This window comes from Typopeltis vanoorti, chromosome 1 (genome assembly GCF_054136105.1).
Source record: "Typopeltis vanoorti isolate ZY-2024b chromosome 1, IOZ_Tvanoo_1.0, whole genome shotgun sequence".
NCBI lineage: Eukaryota > Metazoa > Arthropoda > Arachnida > Uropygi > Thelyphonidae > Typopeltis > Typopeltis vanoorti.
In genome coordinates, this window is record NC_143549.1 from 37071322 (window position 1) to 37096783 (window position 25462).

At 35.3% G+C, this 25462-nt stretch overlaps 1 protein-coding gene across 1 annotated transcript in view; it reads left to right on the plus strand.

Moving 5' to 3' along the window:
- LOC150109895 (uncharacterized) overlaps positions 1-25462 on the plus strand; it is a 120758-nt gene that overhangs the window by 81124 nt on the left and 14172 nt on the right. Inside the window, exons 8-14 of the mRNA XM_090396466.1 lie at positions 2838-2995; positions 11025-11154; positions 15255-15481; positions 16288-16461; positions 19605-19709; positions 21366-21464; positions 23562-23697. Coding sequence (XP_090252592.1) covers positions 2838-2995; positions 11025-11154; positions 15255-15481; positions 16288-16461; positions 19605-19709; positions 21366-21464; positions 23562-23697 — 1029 coding nt within the window. The remainder of the gene's footprint in view (positions 1-2837; positions 2996-11024; positions 11155-15254; positions 15482-16287; positions 16462-19604; positions 19710-21365; positions 21465-23561; positions 23698-25462) is intronic.

Consider the following 25462-nt stretch of genomic DNA (forward strand, 5'->3'; position numbering starts at 1 on the left):
TTAATGGAAGCGACACATGACGGTAGAATGGATAATATTGAGAAACATGTTGCATAATTTAATGTTTAATTTTCTTTCCCCGGGAGTTAATTTCGTAATAAACCTGGAATCATATACTGTATATAGTTCGTACACCATTATCATTATCAAATTCCTGATATATATCTTGAAGGGGGTGTACAGGATATGATAGTACTACATGAAGAAGTTACATCATTACTAACTTCCTATCAACAAATCTCATCCAAATCAATCTGTCAAAACTTCAACATTATCTGATCTTATATTTTTCTCTTCTAAGGTACATATCTTGGTCTTCCTCTGGGACGTTTCCCTGCCAACCTGACAGAGAACACCTGTTTCGCTAATCTTTCCTCACCCATTCTGTTTAAGTGACCATACCATCTGAGATTAGCTCTGCTAACACATTCCTGGATGCTAACAATATTAAGTTCTTTCCTAATATTGTCGTTTTTAATATGATATTGCCATTGATGCCATCTGTTCATGCCCCTAATCTTTCTCAGGACTCTCATATCTGCAGTCTCAGTCTGATAAAGTGTTTTATTTCGAACCCAGCTCTCAGATCCATAAGTTAAAATTGGTTCGAACACTGTCTTGTATACAGATAATTTAGTGTTTTGGCTAATTTCTCTCTTATTCAACAAAAATCTATTCAGTTGACTTCATACCTACCAGCTTTGTTGATTGTTGTCTATTTCCATATTTAATTTACCATCTTCACTAAAGAATGTGCCTAAGAATCTGAAATGTTTCATTTCTATAGGTTCTCCATTCAACTTGCAGTTGCTATTTTCAATGCTTCTGCCTATTTTCATTGTTTTTGTCTTGTTATTGCTGACCTCCATACCATATCTATTAACAGTTATTCACTTTAGTCAAGGAATCTTGCAGACTCGTAGCGGATTTATTTAGAAGTATAACATCGTCCGCATAAAGCAAAGATCTAGCATTAATATCTCCAATTTTGATATCATGTTTAATACCACTTTCCATATAGATCCATATAGATAATGATCCATATAGATAATGAATAACAGAGGGGATAATGTACATCCTTGTCTGACACCAGATTTAGCATTAAAACCACCTTCCTGTGCTTCTTTCAATTTTACCCGCTGACTCAAAAAAATACTAAATGTAGCGTTTTGAATAGCTTCTCCCTTGGCACCTTGTCATATGCCTTTTCCAGATCTACAAAACTTAAATACAGATCTTTGTTTATTCCCATGATTTCTCAACTATTTGTCGTAAAGTGAAGAACTGATCCTGACAGCCTCTATTTGGCCTGAATTCAGCTTGTTCTTCATCAAGTTTCTCTTCCACAATCCTTCTCAACCGTTTCTCAAGTATACTTGCATATATCTTACCAGGAACAATCAGTAATGAAATACCTCTGTAATTCTCACATTCAGTGTTTTTTCCTTCTTATATATGGGTACTATGAGAGCTCTATTCCAATCATCTGGAATTCTTTCCTCCGTACAAACCTTCTGAACTACACAGTGCTGCCACTGTAAGACTCTTATACCACCATACTTCAGCATTTCTGGTTGAATATCATCTACTCCTGCTGAATTTCCACATTTCAGACTTTTAATGGCTTTTTCTACATCAAGTATTAATATGTTGATATTGATATGTATCCTGACTGCATTCCTGGGCAGTGTTTTTTTACCACTGTGCTGTCATCACTGCTTGTTTCATTTAGCAATTTCTCGAAGTAATTACTCCACTTCAAGGATATCTTTTTCTCCTGTTTTCATGTCACTTTATCATCTGTAATTCCTTTTACAGCACTCTTTCCTCCTCCATTTCTGAGCGTCTTCATCAACCTCCAGAATATCTTGCTACCTTCTTTATATTTATTTTCTATGTTCTTTCCAAAGTCCCCCCATGGCTTTTGTTTAGCCAGTTTTACAGTGTTTAGCTTTCTTACGTTTATCTCTGTATCCTCTAAGAGCACAAGCTGACTTAGAGCACAAGCTGATATATTTGCCAGGAACTTTTGATATGCTTTCTTATTTTCTTTCACTGCCTCTTTAACTTCCTGGGTCCACCATGGAGTTCTGATTTTTCTATCCTTGCAGACAACCTCACTACATGCCACTCTGACTGAATCAGTCAGTGTTTTCTTCAGAGCTTGCCAGCCATTGAATATCCAAGGTTTGGTTCCTGTTCTCAAACCGTTTAATTTTTTCGTGAATAATATTTGTGTATTTTAGTCTACAGTTCACATGTGAGAGGTGCTCAACTTTTATTCGCGTTAAAACTTTCTTACATGTTATTCTTTTCAATATGAAATTCCATTTTATTCTGCTCAAGACTAAATGGTGAACACTTCCAATTTCAAATCCTCTGTACGCTCTGGTGTCCTGCACCAGTGGAAAAACATCGCTATCAACAATAACATAGTCAATGAGACTTTTCGTATTCCTAGCCTCTTCTCTCCATGTGAATTTGTGCACATTTTCATGTTGGAACATGGTGTTAGTAATAACCATTCCATGTCCTGAGCAGAAATCCAACAGGTATTTGCCATTATTATTAGCTTTTATTTCCAAATCCAAATAATAGATTCCCAAAGTCCTCCCATGCCTTTTGTTTAGCCAGTTTTACACAGTGTTTAATTTTCTTACATTTGTTTCTGTATTCTCTAAGAGCACAATTGAAATAATATCGAAATCGAAATTCAAAATAATAATAATAATAATAATAATAATAATAATAATAATAATAATAATAATAATAATAATAATTTGTTTGTTAGGCTTTCTAAATATGTCGTTAACTACTCGATTAAATTTTTTTTTCAGCATGCGGTTAGCGGTAATCATATTCATACTCGGTCAGTTAATCGCTGATGAGTCAGAAGCCCGAGTGAAAAGAGCAATAAGGAATCCAACTGCAGCTGATGTAGAGAAAGCCTGTATAAATGCTAAATGGAAACTATCAGAAGAAAAGAAAATCCAATGTAAGTCTAAACGGAATGTTCGCCTGAACAGCCTGAAATTGGTTTAGTAAGGAATAGATGATATTTCCTGTTAATACGCGGGTATTTTGCTTCAATATTCTGTTTTAATCTCAGAAGGTCCTTTTAAAGGCTGGTGAAAGTTGTGAGGAAAGCTTATTTATCTGTCCTGTCAAAGTCATAAAAATCACAAATTAAATAACTTAATTAGGAGAAATTATCAGTCTTTAGTCTAATCTTCGGTAGCCACTTCTCATGGAAAAAAGGGGAAAAAATAAACAGATCATAAAATGGAACTCAAGTCCACAAATATTGAATGCCTCACTATTGTTTCTCTCTCTCTCTCTCTCTCTCTCTCTCTCGTTCTTATTTAGAGAAGTCTCAATAAACTGTCGGCTGATATTCGTTGACGGTCTACCTCGTATCCACTTAACAAGATAACCAAATGAACATTATTCCTCCCCCCCCCTTGCCTTTTTTAAAATAAAAAGAAAGCCATTTATTCGTTCATTCATTTTACAAGACCAAAGAATACAAAATTACAAAATTAGACAAGCTACTCCGTTTAGATAACGGATAAGGATTCTGATTGGATTGCTGAAGCAATTGCTTTTCATATTCCCCTTTGTCTGTTGAGAGAGTTAGTCAGTGGTGGTTTGTGAGCTTTAAGCTCGCTCCTTGAGGCCTGTAAGATTAGGTCCTAATCTTACAGGCTAGTTGTGATCAGGAGATAGAAGGACGACCTTATTTTTTTCTTTTTTTTTTTTTGCTTGTATGATCTCTTTCGTTATAATCTGTGGCTTGTTTGATGAGTTCGTTTGAGTCCGTAGTGGCATAGAAGTACTGAGACATGTATCTCGGGGCATCTGTTCGTTCCTTATGAACCATGGAGCATCTAATGTCAAGCGAAGACGCTTATTTTGCACTCTTTCTAATCTATGAATGTTGAATTTGGCTGTGTAACTCCAAAATCAGTCAGGCATATGTCATTATTGGTCTTATTACCATCTGGCAGAATTGTTTATTTCTTGCATTTAATTTGATGCGTTGATTGATCATAGGGTGTAGTTGAGAGATAGTTTTAGTTGCGTTTTCTCACAGGTGAGCTTAATGTGATCATTGAAACGCAGAACTCTGTGGAAAGAGACGCCAAGATATTTTGTTCCTATGTGCCATGGGATTTTAGCATTAAATATATATGTGTATGTCTCCTTCTGGAGATGCTGGTCTTCTAGTGAGGAGTAGGTAGTGCTGTTTTGTGACTTTACTTCAAGTCTCCACTGAGTGGAGACTGGAGACAATCAGTCCCATCTTCAACTTTGCCTACGTTGGAGATGAGACTGATTGGACGATAATTTTGAAGGCAGGTGAGGATCCTTGCCTGGCTTATGTATAGGAATTACATCGGCCAGTTTCCAGGCGGAAGGAAAATAGTGAAGACTTAGGATTGCATTTATAACTGTGGTCAGGTGCACTACTACTTTTCGGGGCAGAAGTTTGATCACCCGATTAGTAATGCCGTCTGGCCCAGGAGCTTTTTTGTTCTTTAAATTTTTTAATAATGTCATATATCTTAGCAGGTGATGTTGGTGCAATATGGTCAGTGTTGGTGTCAGGAAGTTTTAATGAGTGTCTGACCTTGCTGTGAATCTTATATATGTGGTCAAAGTCAAGGTTTTCATACGAAGGCCTGAATTGCTCCTCCAAATTGTTTGCTATAATTTCTGCTTTGTCTACATGTGTGTGAGCAAGGCCCTCGTCAGAGGATATTGGGGGGAGGGATCTGTCTTTGTTTCTGATATTTTTCAGTAGTCCCCAGATGGAGTGATCAGTAGGTGAAATGGAGGCTAACTTTTTTCCCTCTACTTGGTCTCTATGAGCTTTGAGTGCATCTCTTACTACCCCATTTAATCTCTTTAGAGCTGTTTTATCTTGTGGTGCACACGTGCTACGGATTCTTTTCCCAGCTCTGTTTTTGTCTCTGATCAAGTTCATGATGTCTTCAGGCAAACGATCTGGCTTGCAGGCAGATTTGTAGGAGGTAGCTACCGTTATAGCAGAATTAATTTGTCGTGTGAGATTTGTAACTGCAGTTTCTACTTCTTTTGTGCGTATGTGAGGAACAGGTCCAATATAATCCTTGAGTGCTGTTAACAGTCTTTCCCATGCTATGTAGGAGTGAGAAGGAGGAGACAGGTATTCTTGTTTTCCCAGCTGCAGTAGAATTGGATTGCGATCGGATGATAGTTCACCCATAGATATAATGCTGTATTGAAGTTTGATATCCTGCAGGATAGCTATATCCAGGATGTCAGCAGTGCCAAACGTACTGAGATGAGTTGGTTCGGTGGGGCCTGTTACAACAGCATTGCTTGATCCTAAGTAATTGGAAAGGATGCAAAACCATTCTTGTTGGTGATTGTGCAATTCCATGCAGGGTGCTTGGAGTTCAGATCCCCGGCTATAATGGGGGTTCTCTGACGCATAAGATAGCATTTAGGTCAGAACGTAGTAGAGATTTTTGGGGAGGGTTGTAAGCTGAGTAGATTTTCAATCTGCCAGGGAGCTGGTGACTACTTCCACGCCTGTGATCTCAAGGTTAGTGGTTGAAGGATTGCTCACAGAGAGGTACTAAATGTAATTTTTAATGAAGATGGCAGTGCCGCCCCTTCTATAGAGTAATCTCTCATTTCTCTATAGGCGATAACCCCTTATTTTAGGATTGTCTGAAGGTCTTAAATGAGTTTCACTGATTAATATAACATCTTGTTGATACCTATATGTGAAATCTCGGAGTTCCAGAATTTTGTTATTGAGGCCATTTGCATTCCAAGCAACGATCTGAAGAGATGCTGGAATGAGTTTGTTACTATTCATTTATGGGAGCTATGAGGATGACATGCGTTTCACGAAGAAATCTTTTAGTGGAGGTTGCAGAAGGGTTTGACAGGCTGAAATTGAAATCTTGTAGCATGTTTGCTAGTGAGGCCGTAATAACAGCTGTTAGATTTTTAGGTGCTGTTGGTTGATTTTGTTCTGGTATTGGTCTATTTGTGCGGGTCACATCGGCATAACTTCTTGTTTGCTTTTGGGTGTCTCTTTTATTGGAGGTCTCCGACTGTAGCCGCTGAGTCTCCGGTTTTGATGCCTGGGCCTCTGGTGTTCTTATACTGTAGGAGGAGGGCTGATTGACTGCCTCCATCCGCCTGTTCTTTGGGTGCTGAGTACATCCTTTGTAGTTCGCAGGATGAGGGCCACCGCAGTTTGGACATTTGGCCGAGGTAGTCCTCGGCTTTGTGCAGGTATTGGTTGGGTGGCTGTCTCCACATTTCAAACAACTATATTTCGCTCTACATAGATTCTGGGCATGGCCAAATTTCTGGCAGCTGTGGCACTTCGCAGATGACCTTTTCCGAAGTGGTTCTGGTGTAAAGGTGAGACCACAGACTGTTTTTAAGTTGTGGATATTTTTTGTAAATTTTATTAATCCCTACTAGGACTAATGGCATGGGAGTCTTGTCTGCTTTGTACTTTCTGCTGACCTTGACTGGAGGCAGATCCTGAGAATTACGGTCAGCAGCTATTTCTGCAGTGTCAATGTCTTCACAGACCCCACGAAGGACCACTTTTAAGTTTTTTTCGGAGCTGAGCGCAAAGGTATGATACTGGATGCCTCTATCGTCCAGTTATTTGGTCAACCTTCTACAGTCTATCACTGTTGCTGGCTGTATCTTTATGCATTCATCCATGTTTTTGGCCTTAATGAAGCCAATGTGCAGATTGGATAAGGATGATCGGAGGCACCTTTTGTTTGCGAGAAATAGCGGCGTCCGAATCCTGAGCATCCTGTTCCATTTCGTTGTCTTTGTGCGGTTCTTCTGTTGTTCTTCGCTTTTTACGTGCGCGCACTTCTACAAAGTCTGAAGGAGTAGAAGACACCGATTCTGACTGATCTTCTGCGACAACGTCTGTGACACTTTCCGGGAGAAACGTGTCGTAAAGTTTCACTTTTCCCGGTCAATTGATGTTAAGTAGTTCACATAGTCTTAATAAATTCTGTATACACCTCCTCGAATATTGTCTCATTTAGCTGTTTTTCATGACTATCAATGTGAAATATCTAAAGTTGAAAAAAAAAAAAAAAACGCTTACCGTGCAGTTGAAGTCTTACCGGCACTTATGCAGGACTCTGAATTTTTTGGGTAGGAGCACTGATATATAATGGCGTGGTGTTCAGGACACATTTACAACAAATATCACTTGCCGGTCACTCCACACAATCATCACAATTCATCAGACTACGGTACAGGTATGAAAATCATCCATTCCACTCCAACGCAAAACCATAATCACTACCGTTATTCCATTTCTTATATCTTATAGTTCTTATAAGGACTGGTTTAAAGGGGCGAAGCAAGAATGCTTTTCATCTTCCCCGTTATCTGTAGAGGACAGTGTAGGGATAAGGTGTTATTGAGCTATTAAAGCTCTGGTCATGGCAGGAGAGTAACAGCAATAGCCGAGCCTCAGTTAGAACTTCGTTGGCTACAGCATTTGCGTTGCTATCCATTACCCTCCAAGAGTATTAATCACCTACTCACTCTCGTTATTCCATATTCCATTTTAGTCCTTATAGTCCTTATATAAGGACTGGCTTAAAGGGGCGAAGCAAGAATGCTTTTCATATTCCCCGTTATCTGTAGAGGACAGTGTATGGATAAGGTGTTAATGAGCTATTAAAGCTCTGATCATGGCAGGAGGGTAACAGCAATAGCCGAGCCTCAGTTAGAACTTCATTAGCTACAGCATTGCCATCCATTACCCTCCAAGGGTATTGGATTGAATGAATCAATCACCGCATCTCACGGTCGATTGATCCCTGAAATCCCATATTCCATTTATCTTAATACAGAATTCATATATTGTCAACATACAAATAATAAAAAGACTTATTAGTTTATTATTAAAAAAATCTAGAAAAATAGAGCAATTAGAATTGGTTTTCTTAAATTAGAAATTAAATTAAATTTGCCAAAATATTATTTACTTCTACTAATTATCTTCACGAATAAATTACTTGTAGGGCTGATGACTTCACATCATTGCCTTAGTATCCATGCAAAGCACACTTCCTTTCAGACGTGTATATTGTTATATATTATGGAAAGGGAAAGCACGCTTCTGAAAGGAGATGATAGGAAATTTTTCTCCGGAAACTGTTTTTAATCCTACAAAACGACTAGAAGAATGCAAGCAATTTTACAGACACAATACGCTGATCTCATAGCCTTAGTTGCTTAGGCCATAAATCCAAAACAACCAACCAACCAACCAATTTCGGAAAGGAAGTGTGCTTTGCATTATGGGATACTAAGGCATTTGATGTAAGTCATAAGTCTCTGAATAAAGGAGAGATTGAACAAAAATATACTTTCTTGGCACGTTTAATTTAGTAACGAAATTAGTTTAATATAGTAATAAATTAATTAAAAGCAGTTAAATACTTCTTTTTAATTAATAATTAAAATAATGTATGTAAATTCAGGAAAAACGCTGACGATCTACTCTCAAAACCAGCGACTCCAAATCTTCAAACTCTTTTGGGGTCTTAGTGCACCAAACCACGAAGATACATAAAAGAAATTTTAACGAAAGGCCTACTCGCCTTCCTCACTTCCTCTCCCCTACTCAATACAAAGATCTCTCTATTCTGTCCGTATCCCCCCCCCCCCACCTCCTTCCGCTTAAGAATCCCTTCCCTTTTTTTTAGTCAAAAATTCTCCAAATAAAAACTCTCTAGAAAGGAACAAACAATACCATCTAAACAATAAAATTAAGAAAATCTGCATTTTTTTATTGTCTATTATTATCATTATGATAACGGAGAACGTTTTTTTTTTCTAGTATAATTTTTTTGAGATCTATCATGTATATATGTGATCGTCCTCAAAAATTATACTATGTATATGAAGTTTGTGAATTAAATAAATACGTGAATTACTACTAATATATCTGATAATTTTAGTGATTTCTGATATCGTTTAGGCAAAAGTCTGGACTAATTAAGGTGTGCATTTTTAGGTATAAAGACAGGTGATTAAAGATAAAATAGAAAAATATTAAATTTTTCTGTTTGTTTGTTTTGTGTTTAATTTTAGTAAATCAGTTAATATTAAATTATCTTTAATATCGATTAATATTAAATGAATTAAATAAATTGAAACGTTTATAACTTGATTTTATTTATGAAAAATTCACTTTTTATTTTATGAATTTTTATATTTTATGAAGACCAATAATTTTTTTTCAAAGGCTCATTGGTATTTATTTTCATTCTCCTTTATTTACAGCTAATTAGTTGTACAAGTGCTTTTTTGAAGTGCCTTTTTATGGTAAATAAAGAAATTTCCACGAAACTTCTCCTTCTTAAGATAGGCGAGGGAGGGAGGAATGCAGATAAAATGTTTAGATACAAAGAAAGATTTTCTTCATTATTTTTCAGAGGAAGTTGATTTAGTTTACTGTAGCGATTTTCCCGGACTGATAAGCAAATTCAACGTAAAACATGAAGTCATCGATTGGAGGTTTACTTATCGATTCCTCAAAAAGAAACCTCAAAACTGTGCTTCTCCATAATTACAATAAGTATGCTTCAGTATCAGCACATTCCGTGCATTTGAAAGAACGATACGAAAATTTAGCCTTTATTCTCAGCAAACGTAAGTACAATGATCATGGATGGACAGTTTGCGGTGATTTTAAAGTTATATCTATGATTTTGGGACAACAAAGAGGATACATCAAATACCCGTGCTTCTTTGTGCGAGTGGGACTGCCGAGATCGAGAGCAACATTGGATCAAGAAGGAATGGCCAGAAAGAATCACATTAGAACCTGGAAGTAAAAATGTGTTACACGAAACTTTGGTTGCTCGGGAAAAAATTCTTTTACTCCCGCTTCACATAAAGCTGCGATTGATGAAGCAATTGGTCAAGGCTTTGTCGAAAGAATGAGAGTGTTTTAAATACATTTGTGCAAAATTTCCAGGATTATCTACAGCAAAACTGACAGAAGGTATTTTTATCGGTCTGGACATCAGGAAACTTATGAAGGATAAACTGTTTGAAGAAAAAATACCAACTGTTGAAAAAGAAACGTGGAAAGCTTTGAAAGAGTTACTGACCAAATTTTTAGGAAATCACAAAGACCTCAACTATAAAATGATTGTGGGAGACATGCTACAGAAATTCAAGGATTTGGAATGCTCAATGAGCTTAAAAGTGCACGTTCTCAACTTTCATTTAGACTACTTTCCTGAGAATTGGGAACTGTCAGCGATTCCACCAAGACATCAAGGTGATGGAAAGGTATCAGGGAAGATGGAATGTTAACATGATGGTGGACTATTGCTGGATGATGCACAGAGACGACACAGAAAAAGTTCAAAAAGAAGCTTTAAAGGAAAAAGAAAGACACTACAACGAAATATAAAGTCTGTACTAAAGGTTAATCTTTAATTACTTTAATTAAATTTTTTCGCATTACTGTCATTCCAAACATGTTTACTGAAAATTTTAAATACTGTTATTTTACTTAATATAATGCGTTTTAAACACTATTTTACTGTAATATTGAGATCCATTTTGTGAAAATCCTTAGGTGATAGAGCAAAATGGAAGAGATATTTGAAATCACCGGTCAAAAATAAATCAAAAAAGTTCATAGTTTCCAGACAATTTTTCATGACTCGAAGTTTGTAGGCTTGTGTAATTAGTCATCAGGCAGTTGCTTGAAACTAAAATATTGTGCAAAGGATTATTGGTAGGCTTTTGTGTAATGGCATAATTTTTTTTTAATTATGCAATCTCTAAAATTTGTTGTTATAAAAACGAAGACAAAATGGGTATCTAAAGGTCGAAAAGATCGAAATTGGTTTTGAACAAATTCAAAAGTTTATTTGATTTTTTAAAGTTTACAGATCCTTTATTCGTTTATCATTTCGAAATTAATACGATGGTACTTTTTTTTTTAGACAAAGCCCAATGGCGAAATCAAACATCAGCATTGAGACACCAACGTAACCAAAAGATAAACAGTCGATCGAAATCCTTAGGTGATACTGCATTTACGTTGGAATTTGCAGCGAAAGAATTGCAAAGAAAGTAAGTATCCTGTGTTTTACCACTGTAATTTGTATATAGTAAAATTCTGTGAAACAAATCCATTTATTTACTTTTTTTCAACTAGCTAATTATTATTATTATTATTATGTGACACCTACAGGGAGTCCAAAGACTCATCGAGGGAGGGCATCTACTCTACAATTCTTCATCTCCACAATTTAATCCACCAACTACAACTATACTAATGCCACCTACCATCCAGTGGAGGTATCTCAGTTAGACTACCCCATCAGTTTGGACTCAGTCTCTTTTAGTATACTTTCTTTTCAATATAAATCAGCTTTAATAATACACTTCACGCAAATTTTGCAGTCACGTTTGTGCAGTGTCCATAAACATTTTCTCAGAAGTTTTCTTTCTTTCATTTTTTGTCGTTAATATTCTACAGTCATCGCAGTAACATTACTACCGGTTTTACAGTGCAGCTTCACAAAAATAAATAAATAAATAAATAAAAAAAAAAAAAAAAAAAAAAATATATATATATATATATCTTGTCTTCACAGCTAATTCGGTAAGGAAAACCTCTGGAAAGATGAGTTAACATCTCTCCAGAAGTAAAGAACTTTTATAAAGGCTTTTGAAGAGAAGGTGAGTTAGCCAGTCTTATACGGAGATCAGAAGAGTGAGAGAGAGAGAGAGAGAGAGAGAGAGAGAGAGAGAGAGAGAATGAAAGTACCACGAGCAACTACTTGTGATTTTCCAAACTTTTTATTGCATTTTTCCAAGTGTGGGTAAATACAAAAGCATCCCCTGTTGATTGACAGTGGTGAAATTCACACTGGCGATCGTTTATTAAATGAAAAGCTTCAAGATAGTATAGAATTTGAGTGTTAACTTTCTTCATTACTTTAGCTAGAAGTGAGCAACATTGGGCGTAATTAATAAAATTGATCTATCGGTTCTTTGTTACCTCCTTAATTTCTTTTCTTCCATAGCCTGGAAAATTAGCTCATGCAACCAGTTCTTGAATAAGACAACAAGTACTCATCAGAGCCAACAGATTTTTTTGTAATATGGATAAAATAGGATTTTCTGCGGCATTGGATGTTGTGTTTTTTAATGGCATGAAGCCATTTACCAAGATCATATATGCATGAAGTTAAGGGGAAAAAAACAAAGAACCGGAAGGCTGTTTTTTTTTTTTTTCTATTCTCCGGTCAACACTGGAATCGAACCAAACAGATAAATGAATGTGGAAAGAAAAGAATGAAAAGGATCCAACGAAAGTTTTGGTAAGAAATCAGAAAACACGACTGCCGTTCAGACATCATGCGAGTATTCTGTTTTAAAGCTTCTAAAATAAATTGGATATTCTTATAGGTTGCTGTCAGCTATTCGAGCTTTGGTATAAACAGAAAAGAAAATGAATTGGAGTTGTAGATGAAGGTCAATTGTGATATCTTCTTCTTCTTGGCACACTGCTTTTACAGCCAAGACTGCGATAAAAGACAAGAATTTAAAATGACACAGCGAGTAAATACTTTCATTACAATAAACAGTTCATATAATCAAAGAAATGAGGCAAGAGCCTCCCTACCGGCCAATGTGGATGAAATAGTGACACCAAATTGCACTTCTTATCCATGTTATTCAATGGGTTTTAGAGCTTCGTATTCAGATTTAGCTCGACGTCTATAGACGTCGTGGCATATTGGGGGGGGGGGGAATTGTTCCACTTGGCATTCTGTCCGAGCGGTTAGCCTAGTGGCTTTGCGCTTCGCAACCATATGCCTGGGGAAGGAGTGTCCTAGGTTCGATTCCCGTCAACGACGTGAGGAGCTCAAAGATCTTCCTCAGCACTAGCCAAATTAGCCGGTCTTGGGCGTGGACAGCAGGGTTTTTCCCGCCAGTTTATCTGGTGTTTTTCATCCCGCAAGCAGGCAAACCGGTCCAAGAACACACACGGATTACAGTCAGGAATACTCACCCAGACATAGGTCTGATTCGTCAGTCTATGCCGGTTCCGGAGCCCGGATAAAATTTTGAGGGACTAGATGGTATAAAGGGGGAATGCTGAACCGTGAACTCCCGTATAAAGGGGAACACTGTTTCATCACACGGAATTTATTTATTTATTTATTTGGCATTCTTATGATAGCAGACAATACATGGATGAAAATGGCTCGGCGAGTGTTACTTCGTGAGAGAGAAAAAATTGCAATAGATTGTAGTATGAAATACCTAGGCGACACATAGTATCCGCAATATACATACAAGGACCATTGGGTGAGGTCAAGATCTAGAGAATTTGACAAGTAGTCAGGGTTATATAGAATTCTGGTTGATGGCTGATCACAGGCGATAGCAAATGGCTCAGTATCTCTGCCTACTTGATCTGGGCAGTTGGAAAAGAAAACTAGTTAGAGTTGTGGACATTAGAATCTTCAAAGAAGATGAACTCGCTGTCAGGAAAGTTGGAATGAAAAAATCAACATTTAAAAAAAACGTTTAGGATGGCTGTTACCACATGTAGCTTAGTCGGAATAGGTTAGAAAGACCATTGTTCGAATCCTGTCCAAGCAACGAAGAACTTTTATCAGGGCTTTTCAACTTAAGATCAGTTAGGTCTCATATGGAGGTGGAAGAGATTTTTCTTCCCGAAATTCGGGTTTTTCATCCCCTAAACAGGGAAACTGTCCCTAAAACATATATCCCCGACATAAAACTCTTTTTTGACTCTTTCCAAACTTTTATTGACTCTTTCCACTCCTCTACTGCATTGAACTGCCTAAAACCGCTAATTAGAGGACTCAGCCCGTCTATGGACGAACGAGTGTTCCAAATATCAAAGTGAACACACGCAGAAATACCTCATTTGAGATTGAAAGAGTCAAAAAAGAGTGTAATTGGGTTAACAGAGGTAAGTAATACTTGAATAAGCTACATCGTTAGGTTCAGCACCGTTATGCGGTGCTGAACCGCATACATACTAAGCCCGCATATATTTGTGAAGTGAATCTAATAGGTTTCCGGATGTTTGTCTTTAGCAGTATCGAATCTATTCCTTTTTGCTTGATTTTTCATACTTAATATGAAAAATATTAAATATGAAAGTTCGGTTGAAATTGGGAGGAACGAACACACACACACACACACACACACACACACACACACACACACACACACACACACACACACACACACACACACACACACACACACACACACACACACACACACACACACACACACACACACACACACACACACACACACACACACACACACAAATTACTTTGAATACTTATGAATGCGTTCAATGGTGCGAAGGGAATTTGTACAATCTCTCTTTCACTTACGTTGTCCCACCGTTAGTTTCTTGCACGAGAAAAACGATCGCTGAGATCAATCAGGATCGTCAATTTTTTAGTTCATGGGTGCTTCACTTTTAGTACACTTTTTAGTTCATATCTACTTACTAAATTACAAGTACAAGAGATCATATGTACGTGCGATTTCACAAGCTGCTAATCGCGTGCCATTTGAAGATAATACACAGCAGTACATAACAACTAATAATAATAATAATAAACATGAAAAAATCAGCTGAAAAAAATCTAATTGTCAGCTTTGGAATTAAATTCCTTCAAATTTAAATGAAGAAACTCAGATACAATCTGATATAGTTTATTAATTTATTTATCTTATTATTTATTTTATTTCAGTTAATTAATTAATTTAATTTTTACTATGATTTTAAAACTTGAAACTTGCGTAAAATAACTCAACTACTACACTGGAACTTTAGGTTCGAATGCAATTCAATATTGATTTTAATATTTTAAATTGAAATTAAATCAAAAGCGCCAATAATTTCCTGACAGTTCTCCAATCTCTCTCTCTCTCTCTCTCTATACGTGTGTGTGTGATATTGACATTCATATAAACCTAAATAAGAGTATGAAATCTACTTTATTTATTTAAAATATACATTTAACTGCATATTAAACTATTAGTCTGCATCCTTATCATATTTGACAGATCCTTCATATATCCCAAATATGTTATTATTTGGCATACTTATAATGTAAACGAAATAAAGATCCAAACCAGCCGAATCTAATTTCCCTTTTCAGTTTGAACATGAATTCCAATGAAATTCAATCTCTGTCAAAGAAGGAATTGATGACTGGTCCTAATGCAAACCAGATTTACCGAGACTGTCAAGTCGGAATCAATAACACTTGCGATCCTAACTACAGATATAGAACTGCAGATGGTAGATGCAACAATTTGCAGAATACTAACTGGGGACAAGCCAGCACTTGTTTTTGCAGGTTCCTTGACCCATTCTATGCTGATGGTAAGTTTCAATAAACGCTATGGCTTTATTTCATGGCTTTATTTCATTTTCCTATAATTAGCTTTTCAAAATGTAGCACCCGTTTTCAGATAAATCTGAATCGAAAATTATAAATGATTTAATTCTAAATCAGAAAGATAAACAATAGATTCTATGCAAAAATTTTAGCCAAAATGCATAAATTAATGCCAGTAATATTTTGAAAGATGGAAGAACGTTTGTTAAAGTGACGCGTATCGTGTATTCTCTTCAGTTAGAAATGAACTATCTGTAGTTGATATACATGTAGAGTAAAGAATAGATAATTGGTCACACACCTGTTCGAAAGAGGACCTGAGTTGAATGAAAAATTCATATAAGTGAATTATATAGTCTTAAATGTCTGAGGCAAGTTTACGTAGCTTTACATTGCTACATTCTCCGTTACCAGTAGACATGGCTCAGAGTGACTTTTTAATTTTTCTTAATTTAAGATAATAATAATATTAAAAGAAAAAATCTTAGCTCACCTATGGTATAGGTTTGCAAACTAAGTGATGTTGATAGCGTATAACTGAATGGCAAGATTGATAAATATCTGTTATGAATTTCTTTAATAAGTATATATAGTTTACTATAAAATAATTCATAATTTTTCCTAAAAATATAGAATATTCAAGTTTATAAAACAGATTAAGAATTAATTTCTTTTAATTTAATATACAACTATTTAAAATATTTTTAAAATATCTTTTGGAGAGTTCATGTATTATACTTTTTAAAAAATGGACTATTTTAAAATTTTGTTTGTTTAATTTCAATTTCAGGTATTTCAGAATTTCGACGGTGTATTTACTATAATGGTGAACTTCCCAACGCTCGTTCTCTTTGCCAAATAATTTCTCCTCATGTAGACAGTCCTATTTGCACTACACAGTTGTATATGATATTTGGACAGTTCGTTAGTCATGATATTAATCTAACGCCAGTATCAACGACAGGTAATAATAATAAAAAAAATACTCTATTGCATGTCAAGACTGTAGTCATTATTCATTTATTTTCATTTATTTATTTTAATCTGATGACACTTGACCATTTGAAATATCATATTAGTTTACCGAGGCCCTGATCCCGTACTTTCCCGAAAGCTCCAGCCAAAATCTACTTAGATTTAGAGTAGCATGTCTTTTTTGGGGGTGGAGGAGGCTTAGGAAACTGGTCGAAAATTACTCATAAAGAAAGATAACATAAGAATGTTTCTCGCATACATAAGTCGACAGGTTTTCATAATGCATGCTCACAGAAAACTGAAAAAACCCACCTGAAAACTTAAGCAAGTAACATACTCAATTACGCTGCTTTAGTCGTTGTTTTAAGTTACAAGAAACGATCTAATTTTTTTTTTCGAAATCTTTCTCTGCATTTGTTTTTCATATATTCATAATTAAAAATGTCAATTCGCGTTATGTTCGCAGAAACAGAGAACGAATTCATTTTAAGTGAGTCAGATCGGAAAATTATTCATAGTTTTCAAAGGATCCTGATTGGACTTCTTGAAAAACTATGAGTAAGTTTTGTTATCAGCTGAATGCAAAAGTACCTTTGGCATTCTTACGTTTATTGAATACAATGTTGTACGAAAATTGCGTGATTTCTCCAAGATGATTTGCAGGTTAAGAGGAAAATTGAAATTTCGCAAGAGGAAAGCCCTTCCATCTTTTTGAGAGACGGACAGCTCGCCTTCATTTAAAAGCTCTCTTACAAAGAGTCATACGTCCTGGATGGGATTTGAACCCATGTTTGTCCGGCGAAAGGGCATCATAAACCGACTGAAATGAAGAGGTTTTCGCGTTTTATATTTGTAGCTTATAAGAAACCCTATTATTACTTTCATCCATTTTATGTAATGAGTTCCACATAATGATTTCTAAATGGATATGATTCGGATAACTTATCTAACAAAGATATTTTTTAGAGAATTTATTGAAACCAAATTATTAATACATTTAAAGTTGTTGCTTGTAGTAACCTTGTGGTAATTTCCATGATTCTAGATAGCAAAAACAAAGACCATTATAAGTATGATCCTGGTCACTGACTTGAGCTTTTCTAAGATTTTATTCAGGCAGTTTTGAGTTAGTTGATCACTTGGAAGGCAAGTGATATGTTTTTACTAGACACTCCAGTTTTTATCCTCGCAACTCAATGAGAAATGTGGATGGTTAATTTTCAAAATAAAAAATACAGGATTAAAATTTGAAACAACAATGATAAATCATTGATGGAAATGAGTAAAACTCACAGCTATGAAGAGTGCGGAGTGAGAGCCCTTCTCTGAACATCAAATCCAGATGGATTGATACAGTAAAAAGTACCATAATTATTATAGAAGATAGAAATCTTAATAATCTCAAGATCTAATATTATTGGAATCTTGACAGATAAAAGAGTAATTTCGGAGGAAAATTGTTGAGAATAAGTTAGTAATGATGTAACTTTTTCATGTAGCACTATCATAATAATATTCTGAATGCTCCTCCTCTTCCCCGAGGGAGCATGTCAGCAATTGTATGCTCCTTGCTTGTAGTAATGGTGATAAATTGATAAATACATTTAAAAAAAACTTATTGATTATATCTGTTAATATATATTTTTGTTTTAGCATTAGGGTGTGTTGTAGTTTATAACTTATTAACTCTTTTTATATATTTTTGCAGAAGACAACCAAGCAATTCAGTGCTGCCCTCTGCAGGAAAATCCATCCCCTCAGTGTGCACCCATTCTTGTTTCTTCAAGTGACTCCTTTTATTCGCAGTTTGGAATAAATTGCATTGATTTTGTTCGTTCGGCTCCTTGTCCATCTTGCCTCATGGGTGAATACGATAATTCTTTTTAATATCACATTTTAAGGTGTATCGTATATAAGTGCGTTGTGTAGGAATCAATTACTTAAAAATAATTCACCCAAAAAGCCACGAATAGCTTTGAAGAAATGAAAAAAAAAATTATAACCATACCACTAATTGTAATTCAGTAGTAAATAAACCCATAATTAAAAGATACTGCAAGCCTATAACTGTTATAAATCCGGATTCCTATAGATGTGCAGTTTCTAACACACTCTTTCAAACATAAATTAATACTGATATTTTTGTAAATTAGTGAAGTCGTTTTTAGTATCGATTAAAAATTTTAACAGATTTCTTTTGCATTTAATTCTATTAGATTTAGTAGCATTTAATTCAAACTTTCCTGAAGAATTCGCTATGTATTCAGAGTATATTAATTAAACAAATTCCGTGTGATGATACAGCGTTCCCCCTTTATACGGGAGTTCACGGTACCATCTAGTCTCCTCAAATTTTATTCGGGCTCCGGAACCGGCATAGGCTGACGAATCAGACCAATGGCTGGGTCAGTATTCCTGACTGTAATCCGTGTGTATCCTCGGACCGGATTGCCTGCTTGTGGGCTGAAAAACACCATATAAACTGGCGGAAAAACCCTGCTGCCCACGCCCAAGACCGGGTAACTTGGCTATGGCTAAGGAAGAGATCCTTGAGCTCTTTACGTCGTTGACGGGAATCGAACCTGGGACACTCCTTCCCCAGGCATGCCACTAGGCTAACCGCGCGGACAGTATATTAATTAAACCTTTCATAGGAAAACATAAAAGGATATTTGACAAATGTTATCATTATTTACTTGCGTCATCAGGCCGGAGTAGATGATACAAAGTCATTCTGTCATTCTGTCTAGCTATTGTAATAATCATAATGTCGTGCTGTGGAAAAAGGAATATTTAAAATATTTTTGTAACGCTGAAGTTTTTTCTATTCATTGGGGATGTCATATTTGCAAGTTACACAGTTATTTCTTTTTACAAGTCGAGTTAGCCGTCACATGTCAAACTGAAACTTTTATGTCTTTATATATTGGATGTTTTAATAGTGTTTTTAATATCTCGGCTAATAATAATAATGATAGTAATAAAATTTATTTATGTATTTACGGTTTTTGTATTATTAAACACAGAACAAGAAGAAAAAAAAAAGAAAACAAAACAACTTTTGCTAGAAAAGGTGTTTTCAGGTAAAAGTCGTAGAAAATTGGAAACAATTCTAAATAGTATGTTTTTCAGGACCCAGAAATCAGACCAATCAAGTTACTTCTTTCATTGATTTATCGACAATCTACGGCAGTTCAGGAGAAGAAACTGCAGCTCTCAGAGAGTCAAATGGAGCAGGTAAGTTATTGCAATAAATATTCTGATTACGTTTGAAGGGACACACGTGAAAAATTTACATTAGTTTCACTTAATAACATAATAGCAGTGGTTTGTAAAAAAAGAAAAAGCAAATCTAAAAAAAAGAAACCTGCAATAATTTTGTTTTTACTGTTGACGAAATATAAGACTGTGAATAAAATGATGTTTTTATTTTTGAAAGCACTACTTTCCTGTGCAAAATTAAAATAACCTAAGAAATAATGTAGTTCATCACCAAGTTAATTGAAGCAATAAAACACGTATGCAAAATAATTCACGTTTACTGTTCAGGGAAGTAGTTACCTGCATCATGTGATTCACATGTCACTGCTTGCCTGAACAGTAAACATAGACCACATTGTGCTTGTTTCTTCGGTTTTGCCTTTATTGCTTCATTGTGTCCCTGTGGCATATCCTCGAACTCAGACTGCATAACACTGTCCGTTTCTAAGTTCATGATTGACGCTTCATTCTTATTACCGTTTCCTGTATTTCGGTTTTGGCGTCTTTTTATCTAATGCTCAAGGCGGCAAAGCTTGTCTGTAGAGTGCCATCATAAGCTGGCAATAGGTTATCTTAATTTTATCGGGAGCTTGACGCAGGGTACCATTTGCATTCAGTAAAGTTATTCTTCCACGTTAATTATTTTATATATTATATCTTTTACTGCGATATAATGATAATTTTTTTTTTGAATTGCTTTTAGCATTCTCAGTCAATTTCTTTTTGTACTCAGATTTAGCTTTTCGCACAATATAACTTCTCTGACCTGTGTTTATATATTTATAAAACTCATTAATTGCTTATTCTTAACTTAATTGCTGATATTCTTTCCATTCAGTAACTGATACCACGACCCAGTTTTGTAGTTCAGCGTGTAACGTGTCTTATTGGAATATATGATACAGTAGTGCTTTATCATATACATTAAAAATGAGTATTTATTTTTGTAACATTTTCTATGAGATTATTTTCATATCTAAAAGACGCATTAAAAGTTGTAATTCCATATCCAGTAGATCATAATCGTATAGTTTATATTGAAATGAAACAGTTTTTTTTCAGGTAATTAATACTTTCGGACGGTTTATTACATGGATTGTATTCTAATTCGATAACTCCAGATATTTTATGAAACAACATATTTGTAATGGTTTCTGCTAAATGACTCAGATGAGTAGCTAAGCGTGTGATACAATTGTATCATTTGAAACCTTCATGCATGGTTTCCTCATAAGGCATAAGGTATGCTTTCAGCTAATAATCAGAATCCGTGTCGTGAATTCACCAGGGTATGACCAAAGTAGTCAAAGTAAGCTACGTACATTCTTTCTGTGATGTTGCACCGCTTCCTAATAATATGCTATGTCAACAAGCCCACGCTGTAAGGAATTCTTTTGCGCGCGTGGGAGCACACACACACACACACACACACACACACACACACACACACACACACACACACACACACACACACACACACACACACACACACACACACACACACGCACGCACGCGCGCGCGTGTGAGTGAGTGTGTGTGTATTCATTAAATTTATTTAAATTAATTCCAAACCAGAGTAATTAAAATGTTTAATTTCATAATGTACCACTTTTTTAATCTCTCACCACATAGGATACCTGATGATTACAACGAACGGTAATCTGTTGCCTCCGAGCAGCGATCCTGCCAATGACCAATGTAGCACCCCAGCAGCAACCTGCTTTCTTTCTGGTAAGTCGTATTTTTGAATCTTCATTTATGGTTCATTAAAATGGTTCTATGAAATATATGATTGTTTCTTAGGATTTCTTTAAGTTCCCTGAAAATTCAGCCCAGTGGAACTAAAAATAAAGGAATGACCACAAAAGAAGTAGAAGAAATAAAATATGCAGAAACTACTATAGGTCAAATGATTCAAAACGATTTCGACAACTTATTCTTTGAATCTTTTACCCTACTGCATTCAAAATACGTGATATTCCATGAAAATATTTCGCATATTATACGTTAAACCAAGTACTAAAGAAGTATGGGGCTGTCTGCAATGTAGAAGAGTATATTTGATAGCATTATTGTTTTATTTTTGAGGATGTAAATAAACATCCTTTGAAATTCAAACAATTTACTAATAGACTATAATGGATTCATTTTAAAGACAAGGAGGATTTTGTTTAGCAGAACAATGTGATTTTTCAATTGTCATTTAAGTTTAATTATTTTAATACTTGCATTATACAATTATCAGTTCATTAGCTATGTTTTGAAAAATGCACAAGTACACATCACATAATTGTTCATCCGTTGGTATACCTGTTATTTCGGGACCACCACTGGAAATTTTAATGAAATTTAGTACTTGAAATTCTTGTTAAACTTTATCAAGCCCTATTAATTTTTGTTTCAACTGGATCATTTGGAGACACACAAAGGAATGCGTTTTTGAAACCAAGTTTAGAAACTAAGCCTGTTCAGAGCCTAAAGGCTAAGCTTATAGAAACTAAAGGATTGTCAGAAACTTAGTTCTAATTCAATAGTCAAAATGAAGTTCTGGAAAATCTCGCCACGTTTTTGGTTCATGTCTTGAGGACATTCTTTTGCACTTTTTATACTAAAAATGGCCAATCAAAATTCGGATAAGTAAAAAAAAAAAAAAAAAAATGGGCATCCTAAATGCCAAACTTTATCATAAAATCATGGAATTTAATAAAAATAATTCCATCCATTTAAATTGGAGTTATTAATATGTATGTTTTCAAATCGTTTTTGCGCCCTTGTGAACAATCAGATAAAAGTAAATTTGAGAATACTCAATGGCTTTTTCTTAGGTTTCCCTCCAAGTAGCGAATTTCAATAAAAATTCATTCAACGCATCCAAGGATAAAATTGATTTCCTCCTCTCACCTATATTAGGCCTAATGGCCCGTTACGTTCATATTAGGCATGGCCTATTACGATTTGAAACGCGACCGCCTCGAGGATAAGATGGTTATTCCTATGCCTCCTGGTGTGTCCTATGTCTGTAGATGCGTGTGTTCACGGGGCCTGTTTGCCTGATCTGTGGGACGAAAAACCCTCTACTGCCGTATGAGACCGGCTAACTCACCTTTAGTCGAAAAAGATCAGTTAATGGTACCTTACGTCTTTGACGAGAATCGAACCGTGGTCTTTCCGACCAAAGGGCTTCTTCTATACGGATTGAGCTACGTAGGCTCTAAAATGGATCTACTAGATACTTAATTATTTGAGGAAACGCGCACCTAAAATGTTAACGTTTCGTGAACGCACTGCGTCATCCGTGGGATTATTCCACAAGTAAAGTACTCATATTTTATAGAGCTCTTTGAATAATATTAATTTATCACTGATATTAATAACTCTCGCGAAAACATACAAACAGTGAGAGTTGAATACGCAGCTCTAAACAGTTATAAACTATTACATGTAGACAATACGAAACTTCTGATTAACTGACTTATATTTAGTCATATGCGTAAAGTTGATGTAAAAGTAATTTTCTTCAAGTACTGGCGCGCTAAATTTTTCTTTTCTTTTCATATTTATTTCTACACGATTCGAAATTTTAATAATTCTAATCGTTCATAGAGTGACGGGAATTTGATATTTTACTATCCTTACTTTATTATCAGACCGCGTCATGTTTTTTTTTTTTTTGTAATTTTCATCCAGCCTTATTTCAGTATATATATATATATATATATATATATATACTGAAATATATATATATATATATTTCTTTAATTTTTATTTTTTTGAAAGAATTTTGAACGACTTCTTTAAAAGAAGATCAATTTTTTGTTCTTTTGTCAGGTGACATCAGAGTGAACCAGCAACCAATGATGACGAGCATGCATACCACATGGCATCGATTTCATAACTACATTGCAAGAAGATTGAGAACGATTAATCCACTCTGGAACAACGAAACAGTTTTTCAGGAAACTAGGTAAAACTAAAAGTTTTGAAATACCTTTTAGAATTCTCAGCTGTTTATTTGGTTAATTAGAGAGAGAGAGAGAGAGAGAGAGAGAGAGAGAGCAAAACGATGAAGTAAATTTTTCATTTTAATCAAGATGTTATTTTGAAATTTTCATTAATTTTTGCTTCCTATTTTCTGTGTAAAACAGAAAAAAATATCTGAAAAAAATATAAAACAACTTTTATGCTATAAAAATAAACTTTCCGACATCACTGCTCAAGTCGACAATACTGGTGCAGTTTTTCCTATCTGAAAGAACATCAAGAGTCTGTAATATATTGCAAGTAATTGTTATGATGCCATTCCTTATATTTACATATGGATGAGCAACATCTCTGACAAGAGCAAAACAAGAGAAGACGTGAAGATGGCTTTCTAGCGAAAGCCATCTTCATGCTCACTGAAATATATTACGTTAAAAATAATACTGAAGAAAAAACTGTTAACAATAAAATAAAATAATTTGGATTTTCTGTAATCATCTGGGAATAAGAAACAGGGCGCATTTAATGCTTTCTTTATTAAGAAATTTGCTTAAAAAATAGAATCTGCTGGATGAATAATCAAGTTATAAATTAAACTAAACTAAATCAAGTTCATGGATTAAAACCGTGTATGTTCTTTGGCAGGTTTGTCTGTTTTTTGCGCTGTGGAAAACCCGCGAGTGCCTGACCTTGCATTGCGAAAACCTTTACATCGATTCTTCTCATTCTGGACATGATTCGAAATAATTCTTTCCATTCAAAGGATATCATCGTTATTACCACTGAGCTATGGAGATTCATAGGTTTAGGTGAATTAAAACAACGTCAAGACACCACTGGGCATATCAAACTATTTTCAAGTAGAAAAGAATGGGAATTCTACGAAATAGTTCATCATTTCTTGGATACAGGGAGATATCGGATCTAGAAACGATGACACTATCTAAATCTCGCGTACGGAACGCCACGATCTTCGATAGGGTCTCGTAATTGATCTATCTTCTAGTGTTGTATGTCCTCAACTTTGACGCATCTCGCTCTGCTGATTAAGACACTTTAGCCAGAGAATAGGAACTGCTTTATTAATATCTAAATTGAAGATAATGCCGCTCGTAACACTTAAAGAACTACGATAATCTGAGAAGAGAAGTTTCAGTAAATCCTTAAAAATTCTTTGCTGCTGTACTCACGAAATAGAAGAGGTTTGAGTCTCTAAGCATATTTGTTATGCCTTTGGAGGATATATTTCATCCCACTATTTGAAGAAGACAGTGGTGGAGAACATGGCATTGCTACTTCAGGTCTCCTGTATAAGCAGATGAAGGACAGCTCCCACCTAGTGAGTCTAGTTGACACTTCATCCAACTAGGATGATATCCTTTTGCAAAATGCTCGCTGATTGCGCCTTTTTTTCTTGTGGACACAGGATATTCACGAGAGGGCGTGGTTGCGAATTCATAAGGAGAGGCTTCTTATCAATTTTCAAACTTCGTAACCTGCTGTAACTTCCTAACTCGTCCAAATGGAGAATTATCATATCGAATGTGAGCACATTGTCATATAAAACACCAATTTTTATTACAAAAAAGCTAAGACGTTTTTGATAGGTCTCCTTTTTTAAAAGAGGAAAGTAACACATTTATACTAAACTACTTAGTTTAAATAATTTAGTATATGTAATTTTAGTATAAGTAATGTTTTAGTAAAAAGTAATTCTTAACTATTAGCTGACTAATGCTATTTATTTA